The 19,047-nt window shown below is 46.8% G+C and overlaps 1 protein-coding gene across 7 annotated transcripts in view; it reads left to right on the top strand.

Annotated features, from left to right (window-relative positions):
* The window catches only part of SEMA3F (semaphorin 3F), a 377,495-nt gene that overhangs the window by 92,129 nt on the left and 266,319 nt on the right, over window positions 1-19,047 (top strand). For 2 of the 7 annotated variants that reach the window (XM_078609409.1, XM_078609408.1), the window contains exons 2-3: window positions 3,339-3,379; window positions 15,248-15,304. The exons of 3 other annotated variants lie outside the window; for them this stretch is intronic. In XM_078609409.1, coding sequence (XP_078465535.1) covers window positions 3,339-3,379; window positions 15,248-15,304 — 98 coding nt within the window. The remainder of the gene's footprint in view (window positions 1-3,338; window positions 3,380-15,247; window positions 15,305-19,047) is intronic. 2 more of the 7 variants (XM_078609415.1, XM_078609414.1) reach the window with 1 other exon arrangement.

Raw genomic sequence — 19,047 nt, 5'->3', positions numbered from 1 at the left:
CCATTTATCCACGGCACCCAGGTGCATGAATTGTGTTCAAGAGCACTTCCTAACGGCCGAGTCGGGATGCACGCGGTCGGCACCGCCGTGACCAATCAGGTCGATGCGGCCTTGTGGAGGGTTCCATTGCTCGAGACGCACCTCGCTGTGAGTCGCGGAGGTGTGCGCTGCTTTTCAACGTCGGTCTCGTTTGCCTTTTGGCATGAGTTGTGTGGAGGGAGAATGAAATGACAGTGCACACCCTGAGAAGAATCACGCGTGCAGATCCCGTGGTGGTGCACCCACCCAGTGCCGGATTAAGCTAGTACGGGGCCTGTAGCATATGCTATAAATGGGCCCTAAATAAAAAAAAACACGTAAATATTAAAACATCAATTTTTTACTTGCATAGTAAAGTAAATTGTATTTTTTCATTTGCAACACAGCCAGATAATACAACAAATCGCTAACCTTAAACACCCAGTCGTTCATAAAAGTGTAAGGCGGTATAGTACTATAGTAATAGAGCAAGTGCAAAATTACTGAACCGGAATTGATATCTTGACAGCATTTAGCACGGGGCCCTTGAAAGTGCGGGGCCCGTCGCGTATGCAGCTACTTGTGCTACGAGGATAAATGCGGCCCTGCACCCACCACTCCCTCCCCCAGGAGCCTCGCAGTCGCTGCGTGGGGCAGCCTCACCTCCCTCGTGGCCGACGCGGCGTCGGGAGGCCTTCATCCAGCAGTGGATAGAAAAAGTTTTTAATAATCATTATACCGTTGACTGCCCAGTGCGTTTCTGAACGGACTGCGTCAAAGGGTCAAGCTCTCATTGTGCTCAAGAAAGTGAAAAAAAACATTCCTTTTTAAAATCAAAGAATAACCCTCGTAGAATAACTGCAGCAGCATTCACCTGGCTGACAGGTATTTGCCATTGTGAATGCTGATGACGACATATGAAGTGGCCCCACGCTTTATATGCGATCTGCAACCATCATTGCCTTGGCCTCTATGACACACTGATCTTGAGTCACCGGTAGACTGCTCTAGGCATTCCCCAAGGCAGTTCGATGCTGGATATGGCTTGCTGACGACCCTTAATTTGGGCGAAACATCCATATCTCTCACGTTGCACACATCCTCTTGATGACCTGTGCATGTGTAATATTTCCCTTTCCTGCAAGAGCATCTCGCAGAAGGAAGCACGCCTCTGCGATCATTTCCATTGTTACGACTCACGGCGAAAGTGCATTGTAGAGAACATGGCACATCACGTCTTGTGACAGATACACTCCCCCACAATGTCCTTGACTTAGCTCTACGAAGGGGGAATTACAAAAGGGTTGTTTCCTGTATGCCCTGATGACCTTTACAGGCACACATTTTCCCCGCGTTTTAAGGGCCCTATGCGATTTCTATAGGGTGTGTATATAAGTGTATATGTGGGAGAGGGGGGGGTGGGGTATTATTTCTGTAAATCCGTTGACCTGAGTTTGATTCCTATCTTTAGCGATCGTCGGTGCTGAGTGATACCAGAACCGGTCCTGAGCCTCATTCCCCAGGTGGCACTGACCAGCACGGTGCATGGGGAAGCCTTCATCCAGCAGTGGATTTGACAAAGAGCTGCGAGTTCGTATTATGCCACTCCCTTAGAAATCTGTACACGACTGAAGGGAGCATCCTCAGCAGCTATAGCATCTTAAAAAACATCGATGAAATGTGAAATGCTGCACTGGATTGTTCAACATGCCGCAAGAAACGCGGTGAGGCACCACCAAACTATAAAAAAAAAACCTCACAAGTGAAAGAAATGCCTCAGGACGGTTTGAAATACATCTCAGAATTACCACGCTGTTCAACTTTATCGCAGGCTAAGACATAATATATACTTTTGAAGACGGCATAATGAGGGTAACTTTTAAAATATTGTGTAATAAAAAAAGAGACACTCCAGTACAGTAGTGGAATGGAGGAAAAACAACCCGCGCGACATCAGTGGAATGGCGTGGCTCGCGGTGCCCAGATGTTATCTCCTTCGCATGGTGTGCAGGAGGTCGTGGGTTTCGATTTCGACCCTGACGCCTGCTGCTGTATAATAGCACGTCTCTCTCTGGGTTTGTCCCACCACATTTAGAATCAATGTCACCATGCGTTTGGAGTCATTGGCTGCTGTACATTGCCACGTGACGCGCCACTTCAAGTTGAGCGATGATTTGTGTGGCCACATCACTTCTGTAAAAGAGCTACAGAGCCCAGTGAGCATTACCCGGTAAAATAAAAAAACACCGTTTAGTTTTATGTTTGGGACCTTTTTTTGCCAGTATCAAAAATGATAATCCAAAACCATGTTTTAGGCAATACGGCATCTACGCGGTGTTTGAACATCTTAGCACCGGCTTAGTTGTAGTTTAGGCGTGTGGTGTGGCCGAGCAGGGAGGGAGGAGGAGGAGCTGCGATGGCCCCGCAGATAAGTCCCCAGGCACGAGGATGCAGCAGAGGAAGCGAGGCGCTATCGTGGGATATAAACAGTGTGATTAGCGGCGTCGCTCCGCACCAACATTGCCCCTTTGTTGTGGTTGCCGCCCATCTCTTCCCGATAGCCGTGCACGAGGTAGGGGTGGGGGGCTATCATCTCTTGCGTGGACACGGGCATGTGGAACCTGCGGCTTATATAATGCGCGGTCGTGTGTTGTTTTTGGTGCGTGCGTGCATGCCCAGAGTGCAGGGACTTCCCTTCAGTCCCGGGCGAACATGCGTTAGCGGAGTGAACCATTAGCCCGCACCTCCGGTTAGCACGGTTGGCTACGTACGGGTGCGAAAGGAGTTCAACATACACACATTATTCTGCGTTTGCAAATAAGCACAAAGTCAGCTGCAATAAGGCCATTAAATATATATCGATGACTAGTTTAAACTATGCAGCTATGCTTGTGTTAACATAACGGCAATTCCGCCTCTGAGAATTCTAAATGCGTAGTTCACTGCAATGAGTCGATTGCCGGGTGGCGTGTGGTGGGGTAGAGTGTGGACACTCACACGCCCTCGAAGGCATCTTGGCCAGCATGGGAGAGTTGGCCAAATGCACTTCAGTGCAGCTCTTCGGAGCTTCCTGGAGTGGACGCCGTTCCTCTAACGAGCAATCACAGGAGCAGCGCCTTCACCATTTAGACCAACGGTGGTTCTTCACCTTCACTGCAGCCTTGCACCCATTTCGGTTCTCAATCGGTATTTTGTTTTATAATGGTAACAAATGCATAGGGATTGATGAAACAAAGTCGTTGTACTAAAGTTCCCGCGCCTAATTTGTATTTCGATTATTTACCTTCGAAAAAAAATCTGTCCTTATCTCGCACCCGCAGCAAGGGCATCTCGCACCCCCAGGGAGTGCGTCACCTCCCAGGTGAAGAAGAAGAAGAACCACTGGTTTGGAGTCACTCGCAATGCTCACGCGCTCCCCGACGAGCCCGCCGCGAGCTTGGCACGGCTGTGCTGGTTCCTGCCAGAGGAAGGAAGCGTTTGTTGTCAGTTGAGCGATTATGTACAAACACAATGCACGATGTGTATAACTCGGCGTCTCACGAGTTGCTCGGGTTTAGTTACTCAGGTTAAGAGTTGTTTTAACAACAACAAAAATTTGCTTCGTCTTTAAAATAATACCGCGATCGAGTTCCTGGCAAGGTGGCCCTTGAGACACGCGCGTCGTCTTTATTCGCGACAGGTATGTTCGTGCGACGTGCGCACTGGCGCCACGTGGCAACGTGACGCGTCACCAGGCAAGGAGAATCTTGCAATTGTGGGCTTCTGCCAAGACCGCAGAAGCTATATAATTTATAGGCAAAGTCGACGAAATAAAATAAAAAAGGTTAAATACAAATCTTTGAAAAATAATTTTGTGAAAATAACTCCAAATTCAAGTCGATAGGTATGTTATCGCTGATTAATCAAACACATGAGTATACCTCCGTTCTGTGTCTCCAAATACAAAATAAATATTTTTTAAATCCATTGGCCCATCGTCCATCCAGACCAATATCCAGCAGCATTGTTTAATAAAGAAAACTGGAGAGTTTTTACTTTCTGGGTGTCATCAGCAGAGTCAGGCTTGTAAAAACCGAAGCTGCTGGTTGCCACGTGTTATTGGCAAATCTGACCACCCAGTGCTGTGGAGATAGAGATCCCAGATTCGCAGCACTGCATGACACCCACCTATAGGGCTGCACGATGGCCTGTAGATGGCAGTACAGATATGTTATTACGAACGCAGATTTGCTGAAGTGAACTAAAGCTATTTTGTTTTACCAAGTAAGGCCCACTGAGCTATGCAGCTCTTTTGCAGCAGGGACCTGGTCATCACAAATGATGGCCCAACGAAGTGGCTTATCACGTGGAAATGCACAGCAGCAGCCACACACTGTAAACGCGTGCCGATTCTAAATGCGGCGGGGGAAAAAAATCCACGCGACCACGAGGAGAGAGAGACGCTGAAAACTTCAAATATACAGCAGCATGCATCGTGAGGACCGGGATCGACTTCGTGCTGACTTAGGGTGGCACCTCCTTGCGCGTGTGGGGCTTTCAACCCACGTGACAAAAACCCCGCATCCAAAAACAGACGTGGACAAACATCCATAAGCGGCCTTTGTTCTGAAAAAAAACCAGAGCAAGTCTTGAGAATGAGCGGGGCTTTCTGAGGTGAATGCTGAAGATATGATTATGAAGTATTTATGTATATATACGAAATAACCCGAGCTGCTCTTAACCTTGAGGGAAAAAAGCGGCAATAGCTGGAAAGCGCGTGTGCACACGCGGCTCTCATTTATTTCTCTGAAAAGCATTGCGGGCAGAATGCGGCTTGAGCGATGGGCGAGACAGAGTCGATAAGCGCAATGATGTCACGTGTCGATTGCACGGCGATGTCGTGCGTGGCGACTGCGGCGAGGTGGAAATAACAGTCAGAGAATCTGTCTGCATCCACGGCCTCCCCCCAAAGAGCCTCCCCGGGCTGTATGCGTTGTGAGGGTTGTTTGTGGCCTCACTTGATGCGTACGTACAGAACGAACAGCACGAAGCAAGTATGCGCTCTGATTCGTACGCACAGTTTTTGCGATTGTGATGCGGTGGAGAGATGTTCAGTACCTCGCCTGGTCTACGGGAGGTCATGGGTTCGATCCCGACACTGACGCCTGCTGCTGTGTATTTGGAGTTTGCATTTTCTCTCTCCCCGTGGTCGCGCGGATTTTTCTTCGGGGTTCTGCAGTTTGTCCCTCCACACTTAGAATAAACGTACTTTGAGAGCAGTTGTCTGCTATAAATGTCCACGTGATAAGCCACTTCGTTGGGCTATCAATTGTGATCGCGAGGTCGCTTCTGAAAAAGAGCTACATAGCCCAGTGGCCTTACCTGGCACATAAACAATGTTATACTTCACCTTCCAGGTCAGTGCGGGTTTGTGAAGGGCAGGGGTCAGCCAGGTTCAGTTCACGTGTTCATTTCCACTGATATTAGCCATGGCCGGGAATTCAAGTCAGGTCACTGGGTTCACGTTGCAGTGGCAACATTCCCTCATTCACAATGCAGTACGTGGTATATAATACAGCTCATTTGGCACGGTGGTTGGCACACACTTCTTGCAATTGTGAGTTGCCACCCTGATTTGGGGTGGACTTAGCCTGCAATGCCTCTGCGTTGAACACAGTAAGAACCAGCTTGATGGAAACGTATAGTGGTTGCAACGTGGATAGATTTGCCCCCAGTCATAGGAACGTGGAGTTTTCTCCATCTGCTTTAGGACTACAAACACGACAAAAGCCCTTCCCCCACTCACGTTCGACCAGAAACCACCCCGGCGTGCATTGCATATGTTAAATACGACTTCGCTCACCCGCAGATAACGGGGAGGAAAGAGTCACGGGCAAGTGAGTTCGAGCAAAACAGTCCGCACGCTGTGTGTACCTGGAGCGCCCCATGCCCCCCCCCGCCCAGAGCCCCGGCGCGGTTTCACACGCATTCCTCGCCGTGTGGCACATTAATAATGCCGGCACAGGGACGTTCTGTTCCATGTCTCCTTTATTGGAGGTCAATTGAGCAATCCACGGTCCCTTAAGAACCGCAGCGTCACGAACGTTTTCCAGTCGCCGCTTGGACGTTCGCGCCATCGCCGAGCGATCCCCGACGAGGATTATTTTTATTTTGTTTTTATTTTGCTTCATCTCCCTTGAGGGCAAATGGGAGGGTTATTAGGCGAGCTGCCTCCCCGTTGCCCAGTCCCTGCCGAAGTTATTTACACCCGTGGTAAGATGTTGCCTCAATAGGCAAGACACTTGAGGGGGCAGTGGGAAATCTATCCCATCCTTGGAGGGGTGCAGATGAAATATGGCTCATCCAGCCCGTTTCTGTCGGTGAGGGTGAACTGCCATAAGTCAACAGAAGGTGCCGTGTAAACTCAGATGTCTGTGAGGATCTGTGCCGTTAAAGAGTGCTACGAATGGCGAGATGTTAACTACCTCGCCTGGTATGCAGGATCGTGGTTCAATCACTAACCCTGACACCTGCTGTATATTTGGAGTTTGCGTGTCTCTCTCCCCAAATCTAGAAATAAAAAGCCTAGTTTAGTTTAGACTGCACGCTGTCACGCTACTGTGGGTATGGTGCCACTGTAGTGATGGACTCTCTTCCTGTTCCACATGAACCATCCTGAGAAGGATAGTTTATCTATTTATTTAGCGCCCTCCTATAGAGCACTTTGCACCTCACATGTCACCTCAACCAGTTTAACGCGTAGGCTTTCGCGAACAATATTATCCATAGTAGTTTTTTTATTGGGTTAGATCGCGTAAATATAAACGTGTCGTTCAACCCAAACAGACCGGTGAGCCGTACTAGTAACTAATTGACATGTTGTGTTCACGTGACAAACCTTACTTATTGGCTGTGTCGGGTGGTGACGCGATCTAACCCAAGAAAACCTCTCTTATGGATGATATTGGTCGTGAAAGCCCTACGAGGTGTTAAACGGGCATTAGTCTGCTGCCAGTACGGGATGATGATTGCTGCTACTGCTGCTGCCGTGTAATCCTAATTGTGTAAATGTGCGGCTCATTTTCGAATTTGGCAATTTGGAGCCTGACACCGGCACACGGTGACCGACCCTCGCGTATGACGTCACGACACCCCCCGCCCCGCCCCTCCCTCCCTCACCCCCGTCGTGAATCGACGTGGCGCGTTGTATGATCGTGGTCACTGCGCGCCGCAAGGGAGGGGGCGCGGGGGGGGGGGCGTTGACCGGGGCGGCCGCTAAGAGCCGAACCGGGAGCCTCCGGGCGATTTGCGCCCAAAGGGGACGGCAGAACGGAGGAGTTTTCTCTCGCGGGAACGTATTTACGCTCTTTTTTTTTGCACGAACGTCATTACCCTTTCTGGCAATAAAACGGGCGGTAAGATGTTAAAACACCAAATAGAAACCTTTAACAAAGATTCATGTCTGCATTAACCACAATGCTTGTGGTCAGAATGCAAAACAAAGTACTATGATAACTTATGCATTGTCTTTGAAACTGATTGGTCCACACCAGACTGCTTTCTTTTGAGCCTCGTCTCAAACGGTGTTAGACCTGAGGACGCCAAAAGGCGTACAATAGATATATTAATTTTAGAGAGAGCCAAAACACAGACACGGAGACACATAGACAGACACACAAGCAGAGAGAGAGAGAGACACACAGAGAGAGAGAGAGAGGCGTTGTTTCTCTGTGTGTCTCTGTGTGTCTCTGTCTGTGTGTCTCTGTGTGTGTCTCTTTCTGCTTGTGTGTCTGTCTATGCGTCTCCGTGTCTGTGTTTTGTCTCTCTCTCAAATGTAGAAATCTTTGGAAGAACGTAATCAACCAGGTAGGGTGTTGACTGTTGTGTTAGCCGACTCTCTGTGTTGTATTGCATTTTATTTCTAAGCTTACTAGGTTTGTTTACTCATTCATTCTTACCTGATGACGGTTGCTTGTGTTGCAATCGAAACGTCGTATTCTATTCTTATTTAATTTATTTTCTTTCTACGTGACTTTACCGAAAGAACCAAAGAGTATTTCCTGCAGTCACGAAAGCTTCAAATCTAATAATAATTTATGTTTTGAATAAACCTTACTTACAAATATTGAAAAGTTTTGGAGAATGAAATGGGGGGAGGGGGGGCGGAATCACAAGATTTATGGACCACCCTTTAGATGCACTGTGGTGGAGATAGATCTGGCAATAAGTAGTACGCTCAAACAATCATATTTTGTACGTGGCGAATATATGAAACGTGTTTTGAACATGTTATTATTTGTTGGAATTGTCTTGTAAATATCTGAGCTCAGAAACCCCCCAAAGTCATTCTACTCACGATAACGGTTTTATATAATTTTTGTATCTTGTTCATCACAAAAAAACTCCCCCCGCCCCCCCAGATGCCAAATAAAACGCTTATATATTCATAGTGCGCAAAACTACGTCCGAGTCCAAGTGCGCGCTCCCCTGCGTGGAGCGAGCAACGTGCAGCGGTGCTCATCTCCACGGGGGACCCCAACTCCGTGCCACGAATTCCAATCTCACCGATCTCACCGATCTCACCGATCTCACCGATCTCACCGATCTCACCGATCTCACCGATCTCACCGATCTCACCGATCTCACCGATCTCACCGGTCTAACGTCTCTCTCGCTGCGCTCCGATTGCGACGTACAGGCCACGGCAGCGGGCTCTTCTTCGCCTGGGGGCAGACGCCCGGTAGCGAGATATGGGCAGATTTTATCTTTCGAAGGTAAATCATCAAAACACAAATTAAGCACGGGCGCGTAAGTACAACTTACTTTGTTTCATCAAACCCCTACGTATTTATTAACATTGTACACGTTTTAACGATTGACAACCAAAGGCGTGCAAGGCTGCAGTAAAGGTTATGGACCACTGGTCTACGAGATGTTGCGATATACGAACCGGTTCTGAGCACCCCCCCCCCCCACACTTCAGCAGCCACCACAGCGAAGTATGGTCAAACAACCCGCATGATCTACACGGCATGGGTAGGCCTTCATCCAGTCGTGGCTTGGCAAAATGAACTGCAAATAACACACGCAATACGTTCACGCGATGGTTTTGTAACTGTCTGCATTTTAATTAAGAGCACATCCGACTCTGCGTATCGCCGATGATTTACAGCCTTCATTCCGGCTTCCTTCTGTAAATGTTGACTGTTGGGTCATTTTTGTCCATGAGCATTTGACCGCATTGCAAGTGGGCATGGAAAACCCCCTTTCTAAAAAAACCCATGGGAAAAAACCCAAGAACATTAACTCGGCACCGCAAGTCTTGCACAACACCCACGGCCGGCTAGGTGTGCGTTAAAGAGCTCGCATTCTGCGCAAAGGGTCGTATGATCTCTTGCCAGAAAAGTAGCTTCTTATTTTGCCTGATCCTGGAGATAATGCAAATTGAACTTTCCCATTACCCCCCTCCTTTTATTTCAAAATTAGATTTTCTCAGCACGGACTCACCTGGCAAAATATAGCCCAGAAATAAACATTGACGAAAAACTTTTCAGGAAGAAAAAATTAAAAGGCTCTACCTGGAAACAGCTGCGCTCCATCTTTGGCCTGTTTGTTGCAGGCACATGCTCCTTGATTCTAAAAAAATATATACCCCATACACGCACGGACCAGAGCAAGTAATTGCTATCATCTGTGGTGGATACACTTTATTGCTCCTAATTGTCCAGAAGAGTTAGCGAACATCTGACAACCCCCTTTTAAGGGTTATTGCAACCATATATCATGCATGGCTAGACACGAAACCTTTAAAACCTCAGGCGGTGGCGACAAGTGAAATATCTGGTGTGAGTCCCCGGACTGATTGGCAGATGTTGCTCACAGCACTGACGAAGTTCACCGGTGGAGAGACACTCCCAATGTGAACAATGTACAACTGACCAGTAATTTGCCAATCTAAACACTTTGAACGAAACTATGTTTTTTTTATTATACCAGGTAAGGCCCACTGAGCTGTATAGCTATTTTTTCAGAGGCGACCTGCCGATCACAAATGATAGCTCAACAAAGTGGCTTATCACGTGAACAATTATAGCAGCCAAATACTCGAAACGCGCGACGTTCATCCTAAACGTGGAGGAAAAAAAACCGGAGGACCCGGAGAAAGTCACACGACCTCGGGGAGAACATACAAACTCCAAATATACAGCAGGCATCAGGGTCGGGATCGAACCCACGCACTCCTGCTTACACAGGCAAGGTAGTGAACATCTCGCCACCGTGGCACCCACTGCTGGAAGAAGACCTCTCCGTCCCCCATTGACCATTGGCCGGCGGTATTTCTTTGATCATCCTTCACTTTTCTGGTCAGTGTGAATTGGTGAAAGGAAGGCCCAGGGCCGGTTCAGATGTCACCACCGATGTTAGCCATGGCCGGGAACTGAACTCAAGACGCCGGATTCACAGCGCAGCGTGCTAATCGCCGCGCCACCGCTCTCCCCAGACACTCGTCATATGGGAACAGAGATTGTGCTGATGAAGACTTACATCGTTATTCTAAGCCGAGTGTAAAGACAAGTTTGTCAAAAGTAGTTTTAATGTTTTCATAATTATAGGTAATTGGGTGATTTGAGAAGGCACCCCGTCTCAAGCAGCCATGTTGTTATTTGATTAAATTAGTATTTTTGGGGCAATATAATGTTTAACTCAATAATCTCTGCTGGTTGCTTTCCCGCCAGCTATTGCACAGCGAGATTAATGAGTAATGTAATGAGTACACAGTTTTTCTTGGATTGGGGCCTAAGGGTTCAAACAAGTTAAATGTTGCTATTGAAATGTAACAAAGTGATAATCAGTATCATTGTGGTGACTATAGACACGCGGGCAATGTCTTCTTCATGAATCTGTTTACACATAAAATAAACAAGAGTATGTATTTCACAACCCCTCGACTCCACAGCTTTGTATGTGTGTTTAACGCTGAAATATTGATAAATTAGGCCAGTGCTAGTGAAGGGCTGCAGAATGACAAATCATATCCACCCAAACATGGCGTGGCTTGATTTATAAGTGAAACTATTGTTAGATATATTATTTAATATCTTTGCAGGATGTGTGCATTCAATCCATGGCATTTGTATGCATTTATTGCTCCAATAAATCATTAGCGTGTACTGTGAAATGCCTTTGAGAAATGACGTAATTTGTAGCTGCTGCAACTAAGTGCAAAGTATAACGTTCCCTAAGCAGAGAGCATGATGGTAACACAAAAACACCGCGATGTATATGTGCACAGCCAACTGTATAAGCACCATCATTTTTAAGAGTTGACATTCGCTCGCTGGATTAGCCCAAGTTCTCCATAACAAACGGCGTTTTTACACGAGGATTAAATGGCCAGTCAAAACATCTAAATATCACGGTGACATCATGATATGTGACAGCATGCTATGTTGTTGCTGCTGCTGCTGCTTCAGAAAATATACTCTCATTGGCAGCGATTTGAAGACTTTCTGCTGTTATCGATAGCACGAGGAAGTCAACAGTGGTGTGTGTGTGTGTTTCCCTTCTATGATTGGCCTGGCCCTGTTTTGCAACGTGGAATTTCCAATCACTGGATCACTAATGTAGATTTAGAAACCACCTCCGATGGTCTTGTCAGCATAGAGCATTTAAAAAAAACCCGATGTTTCAAAAAAATGCACGATAGTTTTATTCGTAACGCAATGGGTTTTTTTCTTATTGAAAGGTTAACATCCTCACGTTCGACATTTTTGTTTTACTTTTGATTTTAAAAGAGTTCCACCGTGAAAGTGTTCAATTGTGGCCGTGCTTTGGAGGAATCCACGGACCAGTGTCACGGCACGTGGAGAACACCCAGCGGCCTCATTCCCTCGCCTGCGAGAGAGGCATTTGTTCATCGCAGCGATGTCAGAGCTACTGGGGGCCCCGCTTTTAGGCGGACTACGGTACCGCGATTTAAAAACACTGCCCCTTTGTAAGCTGACAAAACGTAAACATTTTCTTAAAGTGACACTGAAACCACTGGCTCGATATTAGACGTTTAATGTTATTATTCCACACTTTGTAAAAAACACACCGTGAAAAAGTAAATTATGGTCGGGCATTAATCCCTCCCTTGGGGGGATGATTCTGACAAAGGCTATGGATGTCCACGTGTGCATTCTAAAGGTCCTGGTTATTGGTTATGTCCTGCATGAGACAGCCTGACACACCTTGTACACGGTCTGTTGCACGTAAACTAAACTTAATTAAAACTATAAACTAAACCAAAAAACTAGACTAATTATTATTTATTTTACTTGGTAAGGCCCGTTGAGCTAAATAAGCTTTTTTTCAGACGCGACCTGGTTATCACAAATGATATTTCAACGAAGTGGCTTATCATTAGTTGGGAATTTATAGCAGCCAAATACTCTAAACGCGCGATGTTGATTATAAATGTGGAGGGAAAAACCGGAGGACCCGGAGAAAAATACACGTAACCACGGGGAGAACACAAACTCTAAATACACAGGCGTCAGGATTGGGATCGAACCCACAACCTCCTGTATACCAGGCGAGTTAGTTAACATCTCGCGTATATAAAATCATCACTACACCACAGTCTATTTGATTAGCATTGGTCTGATTTAATTACAGTAATAGCTAAAATTGTATGTCGAGTACAGTCCTCGATAACGTCATGCTCAGAACTTAAATTATGCAAACACACGGGATTGCTTCTGACTGATTCTGATTGGTCGGTGATTGACTTCTGATTGGCTAACAATGAGCAATGCTGTTACCCGAATTGGTTGTCAGAAGGTGAGGGTTCTCAGTCACCCCAGTGGAGGAGCAGGCTGTGCATGATGATGATTATTCTCCTGGCATGTGCTCAATCAATTGGCAACTGTTACTCACGCCTGTTCAACTGCACCGCTTAATCACGCGGCACAGCACAAATCTACTTGGATAAAAAAAATAAAGAAAATCCTCATCAAATACTGAAACTCGTAGTTGTCGTCGTGTTCGCAATGGGCTCTCCCACATTGCTCGCTTGCGTTGCAGGAAACTTTCTCTCAGTTAACTGCACGGCGGTGAAACGTAGGGGAGTGTAATTAGGGTTTCTAGGAAACGCGAAACGAATGCCGTGCTCCTACGACGGGTTCTCCAAACAACAACAACAACGACGACGACGACGTGCAGTGTAAACCTAACCGTGGCACAAACATCCAGGGGAATTTGCATTCATTTAAATTGTAAATTAATCTAAGTCTGCCACGAAAATTAAGACGCCTTCGAGTAATTGCATGGCTGATCTTATTTTAGACATTATTTTATTATAATGGCGTTCTCTTTTTTTAAGCCTGTGGAGTTTCTGTCTCTCATGGCCGTTTCGTGTAAAGAGAATGCAATAAGTGGCCCTTGGTTTTCCACTGCACCCCAACGCGAACCGTGTTACCGTGTAAAGCGGATTTAATTTCCATCTACTGGGTATAACATATATTTTAAAACTCAACAGTCCTGATTAGCAATCACTTTGCTCCTTATGGAGCATCTGTCTCTCGACGCTTCAAAATCACCATCGACACCTGGCAAACTAAAACACAAAGGGCAAAATTTCCCAGCACCTCCGATTAGCAGGGTTGGCTACGTCGGGCGCGAAAGATGCCGCTATTCGCGGCATTTAATCATCATTAGAAACAAGTGTGGAGGGGTGGATGAAACAGCATCGCAGTTCAAAAACCCTGTACCTCCAAAGAGCACTGCGACCAGGTTTAACCCCTGTGGTTAATTTAGAGGATGTCTGAGTGCGCACAGCGTTCTTTGTGCTGATTACATTATTCCACCGGGCAAATGTAATTGTAACCTTGGATTAGGCACCCGCCCTTGTCGGCGACCCCCTCCCATCTCTATCCTGCCCCCCTCCCCCCATCCATCCCCTCCCTACGTCGCCCCATCCGTAGGGTTATTGAGCTCAAAAAAATAATTGGCTACAGCTGCGAGCCACGTCAATATCGAGTTGGTTAGGGGAGGAGCACAGTCATTGGTTTGGCTCGAAGCCGGTTCAGTCTCGGGTTCCTTTATTCCCAAAGCAGGTGTGAGACGAGAGAGATTTATTATCTACGGAATACGCAGGGAATCATTCAAGAACGGTCATTGCCCGAAACGTCACCTTATTATAAAAGTTTCATCTTCAGGGCAGTGTTATTGATGAGTGTGTTGGCTTTTTTTTTATATTTGCGCAAAACTGCGTTTTGTTCAATTACAAACATGAGCTACATTCCCAGTGTTACAGTGTTCACTGGGTGCTGGTATCAATGATGTGCGTCACTGAACAATCGCAATTTAACGGAGTCCTGTCAGAGGGTGTTTATTTCACACCAGTGGTTCTTCGCCTGTACTGCTGCCTGCACCCCTTTGGTTCTTAATTGTTACGAGAATGTTTCACGTAAATGAATACAAAGGGGTTTGACGAAACAAAGTCGTTGCATGATAATTGTTTTTTAACCCTTTTATCTGGCAACAAAACTGACACCTTTTTTTACAAGCAGTCATGTTTGCATAGACCTCAATACCTGCAGTCGGAATGCAAACAAAAAACATAACTCTGATAATGTATGCACTGTCCTTGAAGTTGATTGGTCCACACCCGAGACAGCATTCCTTAGAGCCTAGTCTCACATGGTGTTGGACCAGCTGACGCCAAAAGGCGCCTTACGACTGCAGGTATTGTGGTCAATGCAAACATGACTCCTTGTAAAAAAAGGTGTCAGTTTTGTTGCCAGATAAAAGGGTTAAAAAACAATGATCATATTTTTCTACTGGCGAATGAGGTTCTAAAGTCGTTGTACTTACGTGCCTGACGATTTACCTTCTAAAAAGGAAATCTGGCAACGTCTCGCACCCCCAGAAAGGGCATCTCGCACCATCAGGTGGTGCAGCGTGCAGCCCAGGTTTCAACACCACAAACTTTGAGGTTGTGATGTCTCGCAGCCCCGGCTGGGTGGCTGTACAATCCTGCACGTGGGGCTGGTGCTCGCAGCGAATTCTCTCCGTGCCACGTTCAATTGACGACACGTGCCATCACATCGGTTGACGTTGGCAAACTTGCGAATTTCGATAGTCACTGCTGCGGCTGTTGTCATACCACAGAGATTATAACGTGAACCTCGACGATATCCCAGGCTCACCTAGGGGGTGAAATGAATGTGTTTTGTGAAGCTAAGATTTACATTTCTCGTTACAGATTGCCGTCCGTTCACTTGGAGAGTCGGTGCATTGCAAGGCTGTGCTGACGTGACAGGTTAGTGGAGCAGAGGCATCGGGACGCTAATCGAGCAAAGTGTGATTTGGCGCTTGTTCTGTTTTGTTAGTTATAGGAGGGTCAGGAGCGCAGCACATTTGAGAAGGCGTGTCTGGAGAGAAAAGTAAGAGAAACAAATCAATGAACTGCCCTAAAATGGGCAGTTTTGAGTCTCGCCCGTGTGTTTTTTTCTGGGTCATGAATTTATTTTCACCAACACCACCATAGCATGCTGATCTCGTCAAGGAGCGTAAGCCATCAAGCAAACTCCGGTCATCTTCAAAGCAGCTTATGGCTGGCCATCGAATAAAGGCGAGCACCGCATCAGCGGCTTTCAGATGCGCTTCTGCGGCCGTCTGGAACGCTCTTCCTCCTATATAAGGAATCCATTAGAGCGATGCACTTTAAAATCACCTCGATTGCAGCTGATTTTTTGTGTTTAGTTTGTTGTCATTCCCCCGCACCTCCGATTAGCACGGTTGGCTGCGCACGATGCAAAATAAGTGCAAAAAACACACTACATAAGTGCAGCAGCAGCTCCTTCGACAGCTGCTGCCGCTTTTGCTTCTGCGAGTATTCAATCTCTTAAAAAACGAAAATTGTGATGCAGAATTGGCAGTGGTGCATCAGCACAAGTAACAAAGGCTCAACACGTGTGTCAATAACACCACGCTCAAATTAAATGTGTATATCATTGGTGACGGTTTAAGCAATGGCCCTTCTATATGGATCTGATAAGCCACGGGACGACTCCTTTTGTATCACGCCACATCTGCAGGTTAATAATAATGATGATGATAATTCCAAATTATCTAGCAAATCCTATCTGAGCCTCGAGACTCGTTACGAGGAGGGCCCTGTGTGCACACCCGAACAGAGGCACTGCCACTGCGTTTGCAAAGTCGGGTCAGCGATGGGTCGACGAGCGCTGGCGAGGAGCGGTGAGGATGGGAAGACGCCGACGATGTCATTGTGCCGATGCGACATCATCATCATCACCACCACCACCATCACTCTTCGGCCTGTCTGCCTTGTGTAGCCACCATCGGCGGTGTCGTCATCGTGCGTCTGTGTGGTCGCGAGGTCCACGGAGGCGCGCGCCTCACCAGAGCCGCTTGGGTTCCGCATTCACAGCGTGCCCAGGCGTCAATATGAATCGCATCCCTCTCTTTCACTGCACAACCATCGAAACCCCGTTATCCACTGTGGAACTGGGGGCTGTGGTGCAAATGAGCACGCTTTTGTTGTTTTATTTATTGACTCATTTTGCCGCTATTTTGAAGTTCCCATATTTTTGAAATTTAGGGCATTCTGTTTGCGTGGGGTTTGGTCGTTTGATGTTTGCCGAGCAGTGTTTACGCTGATCCCGCTGATGCCGGGCGGCTGCTCCGTCCTCTCCCGCTCCAACTGGCCCCGTCTCAGCCACTGGCAAAGCTCCCCCGTCCCGCCTTGTACAGCTCTGGCTCAATGTCGGTATGAAGGGGTCCGTCCCAGTGGCGGGGGAGCTGTGAAGGCAACATCAAAGGTGGATCTCATTGCCCAAGAGGTCGTCAGTCCCCACGTGGTTGGGAACTCCCTGGTGTGTTACCAAACGAATTACCTTGCTTGCCAAGTAACTAAAACAAAAAGGCGTAGAAAAAGCACGTTGCAATGTTTTCAGTCTCCTTCCCTTTTGCCACGTACGGGAATAGTGGGTTTATATATATACACATTTATTACCAATCTCATTACCCCTAAGACACAGGGCAGACTCGTCAGGAAGTTGCAACAAGAGTGTGCATGCAGCATGACCCAGCTCGCTCCAAACACAGGGTCCGATCAAAATCCTTTATTCTTCACATGATCATCCCAACAATCGCGCTGCATTCCACGCCACTCACCGCCAGCACGTGTGCCTCCTCTCCGTCGTAGAGGCAGCAATAACTACGGAATGTTTACCGTTGTCTGCTCCTCCTCCTCCTCCCCAACTCGCTTTCATCTGGACGTGTAGTCCGCCACGACACTGAGCGGTGCCGTTTGCCTCGCTCGCGTTTGATGGCTTTGATTGTTTACAGACCTGTCACGTGCTTTTGCGAAAGTGCATCCGCGAGAAGAATGTGCGCGCACCTCTGCCGAGGTCTTCAAGCGGTGCTCTCGGTTCGCAACTGCGACCTTTGTAATCCGTACACGGCAACGTCGCTTCACTTTTCAAATTAATTCTCACTTTTATGACAGTAATCCACCGGAGTCATTTAATAATTATCTTTATTCTTGTCGTACGGCTGCTGATGTCGGACACAGAGCCGCAATTACAATTTCACATTCAGGTGGGTCAAAAGCAGCGGGGAGGGTGTTTCGCTGTATCGCTGTGATGTCTCCTTCGTGTCTGTGGATCTGGCATCGCGTCGTTATGCGTCGCACTGCGGTCCGTTCTGGATGACCAGAGTCGCACACGGGAAAGTTTTGAATGTTCCATTTGTATTAATATTTATTTAAATACCCTTGTTAAACCATTGCTGGATAAAGATCTCGCCACGCTGTCAGTAAGGTGGGTTGTGTGACCACACTTCACAATGCTGATCAATGCCAGTTGGTGTGGAAGGCGCCCAGGACTAGTTTAGCCAACACTTGCCACTGTTGTGAGCCACGGCTCGGATTCACACTCAGGCTGTTGTTGCCCCATAGCGCAGGGCGCTAACCACTGCACCACCACTCTACCCCATCGTTAACATCAACATCGGATATCAGAACTTGTCTTTTGGTTGCTTCAGCTTAAACACAATGTCCAACATGTATGAATGATCACGTAAAGAGTACTTTGTTCTTAAGGGCCTTCTTAATCAATGAATATTTTACAGGAGCGTTTTAGTGACTCTTTCAAGTGTGGTAAATTTAGTAAAATTTTTATTTTTATATTTGAACAGTAAAAGCCAATAAATAAAGTTATATTCCCAAAGGGGGGCAATCATGAGTCTCCACATGTGCACATGCATTGCACAATGCACGGCGAATGTTGAAAACAAGGAGATACGGCGTACACTTGAATCCCTTGGGAATGGTCAACTAGTGGAGGCTAACCTCGGGGTGAATGTAAAGTTGACCCTCCTACTAATCAGCCTCGCAGCATCCTTGTACGTTATGGCATTTCGAGCGTAATAGCTTTGATTAGGTAAATCAAATTAAATGAGGTTTGATTGTAAAGCTCATAACGCTTACGATTCAGACTATCACTCGAAAATGATTGATAGAAGGCACGCTTGAAAGGCTACCAAATGCACGTGGACAATTTTCAAAGCGCCGGTAATGCCGTGTGATCTATACTCACATATTTTCTGCTCACGAGTGTAAATATTTATTATTTGGGTCTTTCGGTAAAGTCACGGAGATAGGTTCAAAGAAAATAACAAAAAAACTACGACGTTTCGATCGCAACACAAGTGATCGTCATCAGGCAAAGGAGGTTAGCTCCTTTCAATCTTGACTTAAAGCTTTCGTGACTGCAGGAATTCATATGCTCTGGATTTTTCGGTAAAGTCACGGAGATAGGTTGAAAGAAATAACAAAAAAATATTTTCTTTGAACTTATCTACGTGACTTTACCGAAAGACTCAAAGAATATGAATTCCTGCAGTCACGAAATCTTTAAGTCGAGTGTAAATATGTTTTTACAGAAATAGATTAGGGCTGCTCACGCATGGACACGTTACTCGGGGCTATTTTCCGTTGCTACTCGCAAACAGTGCAATAAAACAAGATGCCAAAGT

Source organism: Lampetra planeri, chromosome 32, assembly GCF_965212315.1.
Source record: "Lampetra planeri chromosome 32, kcLamPlan1.2.h2, whole genome shotgun sequence".
In the NCBI taxonomy this organism is placed as follows: domain Eukaryota; kingdom Metazoa; phylum Chordata; class Hyperoartia; order Petromyzontiformes; family Petromyzontidae; genus Lampetra; species Lampetra planeri.
Note: the sequence above shows the minus strand (reverse complement) of the source record. Positions and strands in the feature narration are given on the sequence as shown.